The 12,086-nt window shown below is 41.2% G+C and overlaps 2 protein-coding genes across 2 annotated transcripts; both read right to left on the bottom strand.

Moving 5' to 3' along the window:
* Positions 1 to 395: 395 nt before the first annotated feature.
* Positions 396 to 1,715, bottom strand: LOC130719538 (uncharacterized). Its single transcript, XM_057570159.1, has one exon. It carries the CDS (start codon positions 1,713 to 1,715, stop codon positions 396 to 398), a length of 1,320 nt encoding a protein of 439 aa, XP_057426142.1.
* A 3,768-nt stretch (positions 1,716 to 5,483) lies between these two features.
* On the bottom strand, positions 5,484 to 6,642 carry LOC130719537 (caffeoylshikimate esterase-like). The gene has a single exon (XM_057570158.1). The coding sequence runs from the start codon at positions 6,090 to 6,092 to the stop codon at positions 5,484 to 5,486; it is 609 nt and encodes a 202-aa protein (XP_057426141.1). The 5' UTR covers positions 6,093 to 6,642.
* Positions 6,643 to 12,086: the final 5,444 nt, after the last annotated feature.

Below are 12,086 nucleotides of genomic sequence, written 5' to 3'. Positions count from 1 at the left end.
TCCATCTCTTTGAAGACCACATCCTCAGGGATGAGAATGTTCTCAATAACCCTTCGCTCATGCGAAACTTGGAACATAACGTTGCATGCCCCTCTTGCACCAACTGTTGTAGATGACTCGAGATCAGTGGAAACCCCACCAACGGAGCTCTTCGTGGCCCCAATGCGAGCCAAATACTCCTCCGCCACATCACTCTCTGGTGATGAATCTTGTTGGACCACTACCTGCGGATGATGGCTACGGCCCCCCTGTGTCAGCGGTTTTGTGCCACTCCTAGCTCTCGCTGGTTGACTTGAGTCTATCGACCGACCAACCGAGCTCTTCGTGGCCCCAATGCGGGCCAAATACTCCTCCGCCACATCATTCTCTGGTGGTGAATCTTGTTGGACCACTACCTACTGATGATGGCTAGGGCCCCCCTGTGTCAGCGGTTTTGTGCCACTCCCAGCTCTCGCTGGTTGACTTGAGTCCATCGACCCTGACTTATTATTTCGGGAACGTTTGCGGTAATGCGCACTCTCAGTAGAATAGGAAAATTCCTGAGTCTTAGTTGCCGGATCTTTGGAAAAGGAATTACCAGCGCTTTTATTGCTGTCATTCTTATTTCCCAATATCTTGCATTTGTTTCCTTTTTCCTGAGTTGGAGAGATTCCCTCCTTAACCTGCGACTTCTTTTTTGCCTGATTTTTCTTTCGTTCAACTTTCAACCACTCACCATGTGCCACCTCAAGGCACGTGTCATTGGCAAGATTCTTTCCCTGATTCCCATTCGCTGGTTGGATAGGGTTAGAGTTAGGATTGCCTTCCTGCCGTTCCACCACTGGTTCAGCCGCCGGCGCCGTCACATGGTCTTGGTTCACCTCAACAGGAGTCCCCACAACCGCTGTTGGTACTAGTTTCTGCATCGGGGGTGCAACACAATTCCTGGTCAAGTGACTATACCAGCCAGAACCCCCACATAATAGATGGAGTCCCTCATACTCTATTTTGTACCAAGTCCCCCGTAGACGCAACATGCCTACAACAGGCTGATCCAAGTCTATCTCCACGCACACACGAGCAAACCTCCCCTTGCTCATGTTGACTGTGTTCATGTCCACCTTGAGCGGTTTACCCACTCCCTTGGCAATCGTCATCAAGATTCTCCTGTGATAAAGTTGAAGTCCCAGGCCTGGGATGCGTATCCAAACTGCAGTCGTGTTGATGCGTGAATCCGCTGCAACAAAATCTGAGGTCCATGGTTTCACGGACAAATAATGATCAAAGATCATCCACGGTGCACCTGTCAACACCTTCACTTTGTCCTCCTGAGTATCAAACTTCACAAAGAAGTACCCATTATGGAATTCAATGACTTCAAAAGCTCCTGACAGTTTCCATAATGGCTTCAGACGTTCACACAGTAGCCTGTAACCAATTTGTTTCCCCAAAAGCTTGATCACCAAGCAATCCTCCCATGGCGAACAAATAGTTTTGTACGCGTTATCATCTATCTCAAATGAAGGGAAGAGGTGATTCCCCTCAACCATATTCATCTCCATGATCCCTGTCTCTAGAAGATCAACATCCTCCAAAATAGTTACAGGCTTGACCCCCATAACTTTATCCTTGAACGTGGGTTTTCTTGCAGGCAGCACGTCCTCCGCAGCCGTCTCAGTCGTGGTCTCAGAGTCCTCCATGTGCACTTCGTTTCGACCATAATTATGGTCTCCCATGGCAAAAGCGAAAAAACCCTAGCAGAGTGAGTTTTTTCCCTTGCGCAGCCAATCAACTGAAATTGTTTCTTTTTATAAGATAATATGCTGTCAAGCACGAACCAAAATGAAAGCTCGGTAAAAATATTAAAAAATGGTGAGCAATGCTCAATTTTCTGATAATTTCTTCACCATTTCAGCTTACAATTCATTGTTAGGACATGACCTTTAAACTAAAAAGAGCCATATAAATAGTGTCATCCTAATACTTTAAAAATTCAATGATGAAATAAAATAAACAAACATAAAAATGAAATAATTAAACATGGTTATCAATTCACTTGGGTTTGTTGATTTTCCTTTTGGGCATAATAATATTAGCTTATGGTAGCCCATCAATAAAATTTTCCTTCAAATAAGCCATGTCCTCAAGGTTTGAAGTTTATTTTATAAGTTTTTCATTTCGATTAAGTTTAATCTATCTTTGTCAACGTTTACTTAGCTTATAAGATAAGATAATATGTTGTCAAGCACGAAGCAAAATGAAAGCTCGAAAAAATATAAAAAACGATGAGCAATGCTCAATTTTTTGATAATTTCATTTCAACTTACAATTCATTGTTAGGACAGAACCCTTACAGAGAGCCATAGTATCATCCTAATACTTAAAAAATTTAAGGATGAAATAAAATAAACAAATATAGAAATGAAATTATTAGACATGGTTATCCATTCACTTGGGTTTGTTGATTTTCCTTTTGGGCCTAATAATATTAGCTGATGGTACAATAAAATTTTCTTCCAAATAAGCCATGTCCTCAAGGCTTGTAGTTGGTTTAGAGAAAGAAAAAAAAAACGTTTGGGCTTGGATCGGAAGAAACTGATGTTTTGTTAGTGTTTTGGTTGTGATTAGGAGATTCAGTAATATTTTGATATGTGTTGTAAGCTAGATTTTTTTAAAACACATGTCAAAATATTACTGAGTTACCTAAGTTAGAGTAACTTTATTCCATATTTGCTTAGGTGATTTAGAGAAGCATATTTATCCATTAAGAAACTTTAATAATTCTTCTTTCCATAACTTGTGAATCCAATAGAAACACATGCAAAGCCTATATATGTTACTTAGATAGACATCTGCAATTGAGAATTAACTATGGATACAGCTAATGAGGACTTTTATATAAGCAACTGAAAACAGTAACACCACTATCACAATGCCAGAAACTGAATGAGGTTGAAAATCAAAGGAAAGATAATTGGATGACAAATATCTGAATTCAATTTACAATTATGAAACTTGCAGAACATTTTTAACATATGCCTATAGAATAACAGGAAACCATAGATCAATTTAGAAAAGAGAAAGTTCATCAACATACACGATGCGGTATATGGTCCTTTGAAGATCCATCATCAAAGTTGAGACAATAGCTCTGGAGATCATAGCTAAACTTGGGAGTACTGCACCTTTTCCATCCTAGAGCCTGCTTCCAACGATTCTTCAACTTACAAAACACTTGTCTGAGGACACATGACAAAGGGCAACTCCCAATTGACACCCTTCTTTGAACATTACCAAGTGTCACTGAAGTGGTAACTCTTGTTTGCCTCTGAAACTTCATCAACTGATTCCTTTGAAAGCTACACAATAGTCTTGAAATTTTCATTCTTCACTACTTGATTTTTCACTTGAGATCTGTATTATAACATGAAAGGTGAGTTTTCACCAAGTGACCACCAACACAATCAAACATTCAATATTTCATGATGCCATTTTGTACATGATCTGTGGTGGGTGGAAAACGTTATCATGAACAGTTAGTTAATCAAACTTTAGTTTGCTACCTTTAATTGCACAGTTATAATGGCCCCAGATTGGTGTGAAAGGATTGAAGATTGTCCCCTAGTGATGTAACATCAAAGGTGTGTGATCAAGCACCTTTTTGAAGACAACCTTGTATAGTTGTTTGTGTATCATTTTGATTTGCTTGTGTTTTACTCAAAAATTTGGTATGACTTTCTGGGATGCTTCTACGTTGGAGTGTACTAAAGGGCACACGCAATTCATACGTAACCAGATTAGAATTCACTAGCTTTATATTAGAAAAGTATGACCACACTTGATATAAAATAAAGCCCTGAATAAACTCCAAAGTAACATTTTAGGAGACATGCTCACACTCACCGAAAGGTAGCGAAGGAAAAATTGCAAATAATTTATAATTAGAGTCGTTAATGGTGAACACATCTAAGTCTTGGTAACGACATAGTCTTCTCAGAAAACTTCAAATTTCACTGCTAATATAAGGGTTGTGTTGTTGGACAATCTAAGTAAATTTAGAAGCAATTTTTTATCTCAAATGCATGCTCTGACCCGTGATGGTGACTAGAGCTGGATCCAACTAAATTTTTGTAAATTAGTTAACAGTGAACACCACCGTAATGTATAACCGTACTCCACATGTCTTGCTGTCCAATTTCCTGCCATTTAAGTAATTTTGGAAGATCAACAATGACAAAAAATTAATATAGCTTACATCAATATTCCAAAAACCATAAAATTTCACTTGTACAATTTTCCTACCAGTCGTAATTGTTCCAAAGGATAGTTATAGAAGATAATTATGGTTGTTATGACCTAATGATAGGTATGACCTAATGATAGGTACAAAGTTAGTGGATTTTGTCAGAAACATGGGTGGAATAATGGAATCGGATTGACAGCTTACCCTAGGACATTGATGGACAGGGCTACAAATTAAACCATTTTTTATAAACCTTTGTCACTTGAAGAAGAAAAATAAAGACACCAAGTCCAGGAAGTTGATGTGAAATTAATGGAATTGATAAAATTAAAAAATTGCATTGCATCCTATTCAATTCAGTGTGTATTTAAGGATCCTTTGTTGTTGAACTCAACGTTAAGAAATTTTGCTTTTTCATTTGTGCTTTAAGGTGAGATCACGTTTACAAACAGAGAAACAAGTACTCGTACTACATACTAATCAAGCTTTTCTTATAAATCTTCATATGTGCAAAATATTTTATCTTCTTTTTTAAGGTAAAAGAAAATAAAAGAAGAATGAGACATGATCGATGAAGTGTATATGCAACATAATGGGCTTTTCTGGTAATCAGTGCGCTTAAATCATGTCTCCACTTGAGTAAGTTGCAGTTGTACACTAGGACTGGAGGAATGAACATAGACAGCTCCAGGGCCCGTGGCACCTAAAGCAGCAAGTAGATGTTTGTTAGGCCAGAAGCCAGCCAGTTAGCATTGATAAAGGGGAAGGTTGATTTCAGTGTTTTGTTTGCACTTCTCAAATTTAACAGGATTTCGTTATAAGTTAATTAAAAATTAAAATCACTCACATGAATCAATATATATTAATTGCTTAATACATCAGAAGACCCCTGTAATTATAAAGAGAATTAAATTCAGGGCCTGAAATTTTTTTGCATCAAATTGGGTCCCTATGAATTTTTCTTTTAATTCAATTAAGGACATAGTGTGTCAGATCTCAATTTTATCCTAGTCATCAATTACACGTGACTTTTATAATTTTTTTTAATTAAAAAATTAAAAAAATTTAATTCCAACTCAATTATTTAATCAGAATGTTATTTTAAAACTTAAAAAAAAAACCTAATCTAATAATCCTAACTAAACAATCTAATAATCTAAATAATAAACTAACCTAATAATCTAATTATAACCAATCCTTAATTAAACCCTTTCATCCCCAAATTGAACCCAATTACAAATCTTCATCCCCAAATTGAACCCTAATAAGAACAGAGCTTCTTGCTCAACACATCAGTGATTCTCAGCAGCTCCACCACAGTCCCCAACTTGGGTTTTCTCCTATACCTCAACAAGTTCATCGCAGCAATCACCTTCTTGTGATCCACCTTCACAGACTTGTACAGAAGATATGGGGTGGGAACAATAGGGAGAGTAGGGAACAATCTCGCAAGGAAAGTGAGGATATGAGGAATCGGCCATCTGGGTCTAACCTTATCGGAGATTCTACACATGGGTGCCACCAATATCGCACCTTGGAACCCTTTCGGGTAAGCGAAGTGGATGAGGAGGCAAATCGCGCTAGCCATTGACTCGCCGTAGAGGAAGCAGGGCAAGTCGTTGAAGCGAGGGAGGTTTTTGATGGAGGTGAAGAAGGAGAGGCAATCGTCAACGGCGAGGTCAACGTCGGGGACGAAGGCTTTGAGGCCGCCGGAGTGGTCGTGGCCTTGAAGGTCGAGGGCGAAGCAAGCGAAACCCTTCTGGGCTAGGAAGATTGGGGTGGCTTGGAAGGTCCAGGAGATGTCGTTGCCTTTTTGAGGGTTTGTATCCGAATGATGCGTTGTTGCGTTTCTCTGTTTCAAAGCCTCCATCCCAGAATCTTCTTCCTCTCTCAGAGCTTCAATCTGGGTAGCATTACAAGGTAGGGGAAAGGGACACGAGGGGTTTCGGGTTCAATTGAATTTTGATTAGGAGAAAGTGGAGGAGGAAGGTTCCAGAAGATGATTAGGTTTTTTTTATATTAGATTTTGTTAGGTTAGGTTTTTTTATATGAGGAGAGGGTATTTTATTAGATTAGGTTTTTTTTATTTAGATTTAGGTTTTTATTAAGTTTTTTTATTTTTTATTTATGCTTTAATATATGAGTTGGATTTAAAAGATTAGGTTTTAGAATTTTTTCAATTTAAAAAAATTTAAAATGCCACGTGGAAAAGCTGAGTAGGCTAAAATTGAAGCCACTTCAGCATCAGACACACTTTGTCCTTAATTGAATTAAAAAAAAAAATTCCTAGGGACTCAATTTGATGCAAAATTTTCCAGGCCCTGAATTTGATTCCCTTTACAATTCTAGGGGTCTTCTGATGTATTAAGCCTATATTAATTAAGTCAAATTGATATTTTACTTGTAGTTTGGAGTATGGGTGTCCATCAAGCCCGAGCCCGACCATGACCCGGCCAAGTCGGCCTTTTTTTACTATTTCAGTCGGTTCGGCCCACAAGTCCAGCGGGTGGTCAACACTGGTTTCTGTTGGTTATTCACGGTTGGTGTCGGTTTGGGCTTCAGCCCGACCGAAACGAGCAAAGTAGATATTAAAAAAAAAATGAATGATGCAAACCGCCTAGGAGAAGAATTAGTCTGAAAGAGGGAGGAATGTTAAAAAAAAAAAACCAACCTGATCCTTTTAATTTTTAAACACACCCCACCGGCCCACATCACCCAACCCTAACCCTTTTAAACAAACACCCCACCCTTGAACCCAATCAGTCGCCACTCTCACCTTCCCACCTTGAAAACCCTAGTCGTCACCATCACCACCACCACCACTCTCATCTCCAAGATCGAGCCATCACTTCTCTTTTTTTCCTCTAATAGCAACAAAAAATGCGACGCAGGATATGGAGTTATGCAACTCCTCCTTCTCCACAACGACGACAGGATTTGGAGTTATGCAACAAACCTCTCCAGCGCCTCTTCCAAGGCGCTCGATCTACGAGCTCTCCGGCGGCGCTTCCACGGAAGATGGTGATGAAAATGCCAATGCCGTTATGAGCAATAGAGGATGGTGATGAAGATGACATGCAAGAAGATGTGATGAAGATGAAGAATGTTTATGGATCTAGGGATTTGGGGAAGAATGTGGTAGAACCCTCACGACCTCCATGGATATGTTTATTTCCTTTTCTCTTTCTTTCTTATTTGTGATTGTTTTCTGGATCAACATCCGCGTGAATCCGCCAGGAAAACCCGCCACCCGAAAAAGCCGAACTCGAACAATCCATAGACCATGAAGAGACGGTGGCAGATCTGGATTTTGGGTGGTTTCAACTGTTTGAAACCAACATCGGCGGCCCAAAACCAATTGTAACCGGCCGATGGACAACCCTAGTTTGGGGGAATAATTAGTTTGCCTCGACAATCAAAGGTAGCATTAAGCCTCTGTAAACGAGAAGATTCATCCTCAAATATTTCTCTATGAAACTCTTCACTATCAATGCTCTCCGTTCCATCATCAACATCGACATCCACATGAGGTGATGATGGAATGGAAATGTGGCAGCAAAAGATGATGGGTGGAGTGGTGGTGGTGGTGGTGGTGTACCACCAATAACAACACCTTGGTTCCTTTTGCAAGTACTTTTCTTCTTTAAAGACGAAGACAGATGAAGGGCCCCTTAAGAAGGATCTCGGTCGTCATGTGAATTGTGTGATGTCATATGTTTGGTTGATATATAAGATAGCACAAGGGGTGCTATAACCCATATACATATAAGAGAAGAAGAGAAAAAACAAAATTACAGACAAGAAAAAATTACAGAACAAAGGAGCTAGCTCCACCCAACCCCACATGAATTAACCAACAAACAATCCATCCATTTGACAAAATATAACCTCCAGGTACTCCAATTAAAGTGCTGCAAGCGTGACCCAGTAGCCACTTGGACATCTTTTCCTTAGTTCTTCAAGGTCCCAACGAATGAATTCCTCTTAACAAGCCTAGTTAACATGTAAACCCTTCAATACAGATGGTAGGATTAGAATACCACTCATACAGTGAATAAAGGAAGCTTTTTGATTTGCATATATGCCAATTCCATGCTCTGAATTTAATTGTGTCCAGCACCTTTTCCTCGTCAAAAACAGCAGACTTAAAGATTACCTCATTTCTTGCTAGCCAAATCGACCATACACACGCACACCAGACCACCATCCTGGCCAGCCTCAGTTCCATCTTCCCACCACCACAATGTTGTTCGAAGTGCTGAGAGATCTCCTGTGGCATAACAGTTTGAATACCCAGCCACTCATAACACCTTGACCAAATTCTCCAGGAGCAATGGCAGGTAAACAAAAGGTGAGAGATAGGTTCCTCCATGTCCAAGCACCAAACGCAGCTTGTGCTCTGCCCCTGATTGATGATTCCCCTCTTCTGCAAGTTATCCCGAGTCTGAATTCTACCTAGTAAACACCTCCATACAAAAGCAGTAACATTAGATGGGACTCTAATTTTCCAGAGAATTCTGAACACGTCTTTATTTCCCTCATGGTCCATGCACTGTTGAATTTTATATGCTGAATTAACAGAGAAAATCCCGCCAGGATCAGCATTCCACACCCATCCATCTTTAGCCTCTAACCGTAAAGAGTGAGCTTGAATAACCTGCAAAAGAGAACACATTAGTTGTTCCTCCCACACAAACAAACCCCTCCTCCAGCCCAACTTCCAATCCCACACTCCATTCCTCCATTCACCCATGTTGGCAACCGAAGAATGTCTTTGGGTAGAGATATCAAAAAGACGCTTAAATCTTTGCCTTAGCAGACCCTCACCCTCTATCCAGTTATCGTGCCAAAACAGTGTATCACTCTCATCTCCAACCTTCCTTTTGGTATGCTCTTCAAACTAGGCCTGTCCAACTTTTTTGGGCCCGACCGAAACCGACCGGCCCGCTACCAAAAAAGGCCTTCTCGGTTCGGTCGGGTCGGGTGGCGGGTTGAGTAATGGAGAAAAACCGGCTCCATTTGGGTTGGTTCGGTCGGTTACGGTTTGGAGCCTGGTCCGACCGAACCCAATATAAAAAAAAAAATTTTCACCCGGCCCAAACCCAACCCAAACTAAACCTATAAAAAAAAAAATTCACCCGGCCCAAACCCAACCCAAACTAAACCTAATAATCCGGCTCCTCTCTCTTTCTCTTCACTTCTTCCTCTTCTTCTTCTTCTCTCAATTCTCAAACCCGCCGCCGTCGCCAGTCGCCACCACCACCCTTCTCCTCTTCTTCTTCTTCTCTCAAACCCGCCGCCGCCACCACCCTTCTCCTCTTCTTCTTCTTCTCTCAAACCCAGAAACCCTACCTCTCAAACCCGCCACCACCACCCTTCTCCCCTTCTTCTTCTCTCCAAACTCCAAACCCTAGCCGCCACCACCCTTCTCCTTATCCTCTGCGCCGCCATCCTCTGCACCCTCACACATCTCAAACCCTAGCGGTCTAGCCACTCCACCACCACACTCCATAGTGCAACAGCATCTGCATGAGCTTCTTGCCTTCTTCCCTCACAGTCTCACGCATCTCAAAGACTCAAACCCTAAGCCTCTGAAATCGGTTCATCCTCCGTGGCTCCATGCTTCTCTGATCCGAAATAGCCTGTTCATCTTCATCAATCGATTCTGATGTGAAATCGCAAGGATGAAGTGAACATGCTCTTTCGCATGAGAAAAGCAATGGAAAACATTCTTGACTTCTTGGTAAGTTGATACTTGGTAGTATCTCTGGAATCTGGATCTGATCTGAAATTACTCAAATTGAAATTTTTCATCTACTTGATCTCTGCGAAACTGACCCAACCCGCCCGACCCGCCCATTACCCGAGAAACCCGAAACCGACCCAAACCGAAAGATGTCACGGTCGGTTATGGGCCAAGTTTTGTGACATGCGGGTTCGGTCGGTGGAGCTTTTTGGGCCCGAAACCGACCGAACCCGACCGGTGGACAGCCCTACTTCAAACCACCCACCCTCTCCTCCACTAGTTCTCCACACATCCCTCCACCAGCTCGAACCCCCCTCAACCACCCATTCAGACCGGTTACCATGTACACCATATTTCGCATTCAAAACTCTGCACCAAATGCTGTTCTGATCACTCAAGATCCTCCACCTCCATTTTGCTAAAAGCGCATTATTAAATGTTTCCAAGTCTCTTATCCCTAAGCCTCCATCCTCCATTGGTTTTCACACCGCACTCCACTTGACCCATGCAATTTTCCTCTCACCTTCACACCCTCCCCAAAGGAAACTTCGTTGAATCTCCCTACACTGATTCAACACTGATTTCGGTGCTTTGAGGAAAGATAAGAAATATAATGGAACGGAGGAGAGAACACTCTTTATTAAACAGATTCTACCAACAAACGAAAGAGACTTATATTTCCATACCGACAACTTCTTTTTGAGCTTGGAAATGATAAGGTCCCAAGTGGACCTCTTCTTCGGATTAGCACCAACCGGTAACCCCAAGTAAGAGAAAGGAACGCTAATTTTTTTACAATTCAACACAGCAGAAAAGTTCCAAAGCTCTCTATCCCCCACATTTATTCCAACCAATTTGCTCTTACTAAAATTTACTTTTAGCCCAGACATTAGTTCAAAACACTGTAACATGCTTTTCATCACCATAATATTCTGGTTAGACGCCACCCCCACAAATAAAGTGTCATCCGCATATTGGAGTAGTGAAACCTCAACTTCCTCATTCCTAACCCCATAGCCTTTAAACAAGTTCAATTGCAAGGCCTGCCTCATCAAACCGGAGAGTCCTTCAGCCACAACTAAAAATAAAAACGGTGCTAATGGGTCTCCTTGCCTTAGCCCCCTTTCCATTATGAATTCATCAGTGGGATTGTCGTTAACAAGGACTGAAACTGTTGCCGACTGAACACACCCCTCTATCCATTTTATCCATCTCCGACAAAAGCCTAATCGGCCCAACATATAAAACATAAATTTCCAGCATACCGAGTCGTAAGCTTTTTCAAAATCAACTTTAAATATAACACACTCCTTCTTCCTTCTTTTAGCATCCTCAACCACTTCATTGGCAACCACAACGCTGTCCAAAATAAATCTGCCACCTAAAAATGCCGACTGTCTTCCATCAATCACTTTTCCTAGCACTGTGCGAAGTCTATTGGACAGCAACTTAGAAATTATTTTATAGAAACATCCCACAAGGGATATGGGTCTGTATTCGCCAAGTTCTAATGGATTTTCCACCTTAGGAATTAGGGAAATAAAAGTCGCATTCCCTCCTCTCGGCCAGACGCCATTCCGATGAAAATCTGCCACCATTCTCCTCAAATCATCCTTCAGCAGATCCCAAAATGACTTGATAAAGCGAAAGTTAAACCCGTATGGGCCCGGGCTTTTATCTCCTTCGCATTCCCATACCGCTGTCTTTATTTCTTCCAATTCAAACTCTGTTGTAAGCCATCTGTTGTCTTCATCTGAGATGCTATTAAACTGAACGTCGTCTAGCCTTATGCCATCCCATGAATTATCTTTATATCTGCCCTCAAAGTAATTCTTCACTGTCTCTTTGATCACACTTGGTTCCTCCACCCAATTATCATCGATTAAGAGCCTTTTGATTGAGTTGGCTCTCCTTTTCCGATTCACTATCCCGTGAAAGTACTTTGTATTCTCATCTCCTTCTTTAACCCATCTTTCCCGTGACTGTTGTGAAAGCATGGATTCATTCATCATAGCACACCTCCAGAATTCTGCAGTTAAATCACGCTTCTGCTGAACCTCTTCAAATGATAAATTACGGATCTCCTCAATGCAGTCCAGCACATTAATCTGCCTGACA

This window comes from Lotus japonicus, chromosome 5 (assembly GCF_012489685.1).
Source record: "Lotus japonicus ecotype B-129 chromosome 5, LjGifu_v1.2".
In the NCBI taxonomy this organism is placed as follows: domain Eukaryota; kingdom Viridiplantae; phylum Streptophyta; class Magnoliopsida; order Fabales; family Fabaceae; genus Lotus; species Lotus japonicus.
Note: the sequence above shows the minus strand (reverse complement) of the source record. Positions and strands in the feature narration are given on the sequence as shown.